General features: G+C 34.4%; 1 protein-coding gene across 1 annotated transcript; it reads left to right on the top strand.

The window, feature by feature from the left end:
* Window positions 1-864: 864 nt before the first annotated feature.
* LOC112187105 (uncharacterized protein At2g34160) lies at window positions 865-4229 on the top strand. The gene is made up of 5 exons (XM_024325755.2): window positions 865-1102; window positions 1380-1428; window positions 2802-2864; window positions 2948-3012; window positions 3922-4229. The coding sequence occupies exons 1-5, from the start codon at window positions 971-973 to the stop codon at window positions 4027-4029; spliced, it is 417 nt and encodes a 138-aa protein (XP_024181523.1). The 5' UTR covers window positions 865-970; the 3' UTR covers window positions 4030-4229.
* The last annotated feature ends 1378 nt before the right edge of the window (window positions 4230-5607 follow it).

The following is a 5607-nucleotide window of genomic DNA, read 5'->3' as shown; positions in this document are numbered from 1 at the left end:
TATTTTCGTATGATTAGTAATTTGTTATAGGCTCATCATTCTTCATTTAAACATAAAGCCCGTTTTTCATTGGCCCATCTTATTTAGGTGAAAAATCTGAGCCCATGTTTGATGCTATAAATTGAAGATGGTTCATGCCAACTAATTGTGACGATTGATAGTTTTTTGGGCCAATGACATATAAGTGATGTAACATCATTTTTACTAACTTTATTATTCTCTAGGCCATTAAATTGAAAACGGTATGTCTGAAGTGCGAACTAATCGAAATTGTTGGACAAAATATTGTTTTTTATTTTTATCTTTTTTATTCTAAAATGATTGTTTATTAATAACACTTCATGATCCTCCAGCCTTAATCACTGAAGTACTTTTAGATGATATTATTGGAGCTCCTAGAGCTAGGAGTTTCAATGCCAGCGATGCTGGCTAATTTTATCTTGTTTTCTGGGCTGTTTGCCCCTTTTGGAACAAAAAAAAAAAAAAAACACTACATCACAAAGTGAATCAGACGATATTTATCAAACTACACATAACATTTTGGAGTTGTCCGAATTAGTAAGACGATAGTTTCTTTAAATCAGCTGTATCTTTTTTTCTCAATTAACACATAGTAGTTGGATGAAATTTACAAAAATCCGGACAACAGTTGCAATATATTGTTTGTTGTTGTCTAAAAAACAGATAAGCCAAAATAAATAAATTTATATTACACAATTAGTGAATCAGGGGCTTTAGGGCTAAATAATAATAATAATTAGTTGTATGCGTATGCTTTGAGCAATTGTCCCTTGTTGTGGTTTTGTACCTTTATCTTTTCGGGCCCAGCACCTCTTTGGTACTTTTAACAGTTTAAGCCCATATATATCCGAAATCAATTTGAGAAATAGGGAGGAGCAGCAGAAACAGTGAGTAGCAAAAAAGGGGATTTTAGGGTTAGGGTTTTGAAGCTAAGCATTGATTTACTGCAATGGAGGCTGTTGTAGAGATTACCGAGGCTATGAACAACGTCACCATCAACAACTCAGATTCACACAAGAAGAACCGAATTCAGGTCTCGAACACCAAAAAGCCCCTCTTCTTCTACGTCAATCTCGCCAAGGTAAAAACCTCTATCTCAACCTTCTGCTCTCTTCTCTGCCTGTGGCTACGCTTTGTGGGTTGATTTTCTTCTGGGTTTTCTCTTATTTTTCTCTTTATCGCTTTGTTTCTGCTGAATTTCGAGTTCACTAATTTGGGGATAATTGAGCTTTACCTGGATTTAAGGGGAAATTTTTGGTTGACATAAATGAAGTTGTAACATTAATTTCGGAGTGATAGTTCATTGTTCTCGATCGATTGTTTCATTAATCATGTTTTTGTGAATCAAATTTTTGCAGAGGTATATGCAGCAGTACAATGAGGTGGAGCTATCTGCCTTGGGAATGGGTATTACATCACTCACTCGTTTTAATTTCATTAAGTTCTACTACTGATAACTGTGTTTGTAGATCTGTGTGAATTTTAATGTACGTCGTGCTAATAAGTTCTACTATTATTGATGTCTATGTAAAATTCGATGAAATGGTGACTTGCTTATGTAGTTGTTGATAGGGATCGTCAGATGTCATTTGACAAGTTTAGCTTTGGGGCACTTTACAAGTGTTCACGACTCAGTATTTGCTATCTATCGGTCATAGTCTGCTTAAGCTGGAATCTAAAATTGTTGATAATACACTTGGCAAACTTTGGAAGGAAGATTTATAATTTTTTGATCCATTGTATTGTAACGACCTTCTAACTAGTAGTGGGTTATCTGAAAAGGAACCCTTTGGCCAGTCCTTCCAGTTTAGCGATTGCTTTAGCTGCCTAACTTATGTTCCACATTAAGCTGGAATCTACAATTGTTGATAATACATTTGGCAACCTTTGGAAGGAAGATTGATAATATGTTGAGCCATTTTATTGTAATGACCTTCTAACTAGTAGTGGGTTATCTGAAAAAGAACACTTTTGTCAGTCCTTCCAGTTTGGCGATTGCTTTAGCTGCCTTACTTATGTTCCACATGATGATTGTTAAAACTTTAATGAAGGAAGTTAATGTACACCACCATAGGGGATTGCATGCTTTCTTACTATGGCGGCGGTTACTCAACTACTATAGGGATATACTATAGGGAGAGAGAGTTTAGACAACTTACTATTGTGAAATATACTCATAGAAAGATTACTGATGTTCAGCTGGAAAGCTAGATAAGGATTCTAGTAAAATCTTCTTAGTTGGAAGGGTTGAACAGACCAAGTGCTTAGCGAGGGATAATCTGAAGTAAAATAATGAAAGTTAAACTAGAAGGGATACTTCAAGGTAGTATTTTTTGTGTGAGGAGATGCTAGGCATTCCATACATCCCCATGCCAGTGGTTGTTTGAAGCACATGAAATATAGCATTCTCATTCCAGTAGGAACGTTGGATGGAGATTATTAGGACAGCAAAAGAAAATTTTATATATTTAGAGGCATAAACATAAGTGTATTTTCTTATGCATTTATTATATTAGGTATACATAAAACCCAGCAAGGGGGTTTTGGATATCCATAGGAATCCCTCTCTTTATTGCACTTTACAAACTTGGCAAAAGAATCTCATGCCTATAACGAAGTGCTAATTCCACATGATTCGAACAATTCCTAAGAATATTGAAACAAGTCAATTATTTAGTCGTAGGCAGAATCGATGCAGTGAATATTTTCTTGATCATAGTTTATATTCCTTTGGTATCAATGCTCTATGCATGGATTAATTTCTTATTGTGCTGCTGCAGCTATTGCCACAGTTGTGACAATTGCAGAAATTCTCAAGAACAATGGGCTGGCTGTTGAGAAAAGTGAGACTTCTACTTGTTTTTAATCTTTCAGCAAAGCAATTAGCAAATTTTCAAACATATTTATTCTTTTGAATATTATGCAGAAATCATGACATCAACTGTTGACATAAAGGATGATTCTAGAGGGAGACCAGTCCAAAAAGCCAAGGTGTGTGAATATGATATTCTATTAGGAAATTCCCTGTTAACTTGGAACTGAGATTGCGTTTATTCTCCTGTTGGTCTTGTTCAAAATTAGGTCACTCTATGAAAACTATGGTGTTTTGAGTGGAAGAATCTTTTTGCATTGATCAACTTATTGGGTTGGTCTTATCTGTCAACATAGTTTTACATTATCATACTGTTCGGACTTGAACAAACAAACTCTGTTTCATTCTTGTTCATGCAAACCGCATGTATTTATGTTGTACTCAGTGATTTGAGCTGTAAGGTTAGTCCATTTGGATGAACTTTCTTGACCTTCTAGTTACAATAGGGTCTTTTCAAGTTTTATGTTGGAATCACCCTTGTCATGGTTTTACGCAGCTTTGGGATATGCTTAGGATAGTAAATTGGAGCATCTCAACAGTTGAACTCATATTGGAAGCCAGTCTAACTCAAAAACTCTCAAAAAGTGATTTAGCTAGCCAACTTTAATAAGTCTTATCTAACAAACAAGCTGCTCGTTATTTGTTATAGCTTATTTATTGTTTAATAGTCTTCAGAAGCTGAGCTAGGCCTGCCTATCAAGCTAAAATTTGATTTATTTAGCTTTGAAGTATAACTCTTGCTTGAACCTCTATATAAATCTGACTAGCTACTGTTCACAAAGCTATTTTAGCTTTTCATTTAGCTAGTCTGTTGGAGTAATCTTTATGATGTTTCAGTTAAAATCGCAAAGGAACCTAGAGTCTAAGGTTGCCCACTACAGCACCTTACCCCCTCACATCCATGACCAGACTAGTTTCAATAGTACCTTTTGGAAATTTGAGTTTTATTCTGCCTGTATCTTGAATAAAAATAGAACCATTAATTTCCATTTTGTTATTTATTGATTATTATCGTTTTTGGGTTGTAGATTGAGATATTGCTTGGGAAGACAGCAAATTTCGATGACTTGATGGCTGCAGCTGCCGAGGAGAGGGAACTTGCAGCAGCAGCAGCAGAGGCTGAGGAGCAAAGCTGAAAGAAGTTCCTTGTTTGAGGCTTCTTTTAAACCCTGTTTGGCTTGAATTATGTACTCTAACATTGGTTATTGAAATAAATTTTGCTCAAAGTATATTTTTGAATCGTAGAATATGTATGAAGAAAGGCATTTGTTGTATGCATGTAACTTCTTTTTGCTCCATATTTGTGCTGCACCTAGTATGAGATTAAAGATGTGAACTGACTGTTCCTTCTCTTTTATATGGTTTGGAGAGATGGGAGTCGTAGCAAATGGAATCCCTAATTGACCATAAAAATTTTGGCCCAAAAAAATTTACCATAAAAGTGGCTGTAAAAGTTTGGCTCATTTACTTGACCAAAATTTGTTTGAGAGAAGGACTCATTTATTTGAGGTTCAGTCAGGCTAATCTGTTGTATTTGTGCCTTATACAAAAGGAATTTGGGTTATTTTAGTAAACAGAATTCAACTATCCCCAATCTTTTTACATGTTCCCGCAAAGAAGTTAATTGGACCCATAATCATTCTGAAAGTTGCAACCACCAAAATTAGAAACGATCTAAACAATTTACAAGTGCTTGTAATAATTGGATGAATACAGACTTGTCTATGCTTGTTCTTTTAAGCAATGCAACAATTCATATTCACATACAGTTTGTAATGTTTGTCATATTGTTTATTAAGAAGCTAAAGCTATGCTACATTCAACATGGTATACTGGCTGTCTTTAGACTCACATAGAGGTAACTACCCTAATTCAATCCGTCTAGTTTATTTATTTCTTTAACAATTAGTGAAATAGGTAGCTGATCTAATTCAATTGTCAAGTTCATTTTTTTCTTTAACTCTCCTCGCTCATATAGCATAGCCTCCTACTTCTGGAAACTATTTAAAAAGACTATTGGTTGTAATAGATCAAATATCTTATTGAATACGAACTTCAATCATGAAATAATTCTAATCAGTTGAGCCATTTCATTACAGTAAAAAAGAGTTTTCTTAATTTTTGTATTTGTACTTACTTCATCTCTTGGCATACTCCACTGTCCCGAAATTTTTGAAACTATTTGATTGAAGAATTTATCCATATAAATTTCAAAATAGAAGCCAAATCACAACAAACTTTCAATAATCTAATAGTTTAATAAGCTCAATTAAAGGAACCCCAAAAATATAAACCAACATTTACTTACCAAATCTGTATCTCGTGGGAGCTTATAGCTCTACTAATAGAACAATTAACCCAAAATTATTTCAAATTAATTCAACTTTCGACCACATCTAAAATCCGATAATCTGTTTAAATTGATCGATAGTAGATACAGAGTATATGATAGAAAAGAGCTAGATTTCATTTTGATTGAGCCTCACAAGGTTTATATTGTTAACGAAATAAGATCATCCTATATAGACTCTCTTCCTCACAAACTATTTACCCATCAAAAGCACGTGATACCAAGATCACACAATGCAGACATGCAATTTTCATAATAATAATGAATTCATGATTATGTTGTTTTGTTAAGTTGCTCGCATGTTTTTTCATCTCTGTTTTCACTTGTTCATCTTCTGGTCTTGTTGTCACCCAGTGACCCAGAC

This window comes from Rosa chinensis, chromosome 2 (genome assembly GCF_002994745.2).
Source record: "Rosa chinensis cultivar Old Blush chromosome 2, RchiOBHm-V2, whole genome shotgun sequence".
NCBI lineage: Eukaryota > Viridiplantae > Streptophyta > Magnoliopsida > Rosales > Rosaceae > Rosa > Rosa chinensis.
The sequence above is the reverse complement of the archived record's forward strand: the minus strand, read 5'-3'. Positions and strand labels throughout refer to the sequence as shown.

Bases quoted from the DNA above. Each gene is read 5' to 3' on its own strand.
- LOC112187105 (XM_024325755.2), top strand. From the start codon at position 971: ATGGAGGCTGTTGTAGAGATTACCGAGGCTATGAACAACGTCACCATC. The intron at 1,103-1,379 runs GTAAAAACCTCT...AAATTTTTGCAG, and splicing joins TCTACGTCAATCTCGCCAAG to AGGTATATGCAGCAGTACAA. The intron at 2,865-2,947 runs GTGAGACTTCTA...AATATTATGCAG, and splicing joins TGGGCTGGCTGTTGAGAAAA to AAATCATGACATCAACTGTT.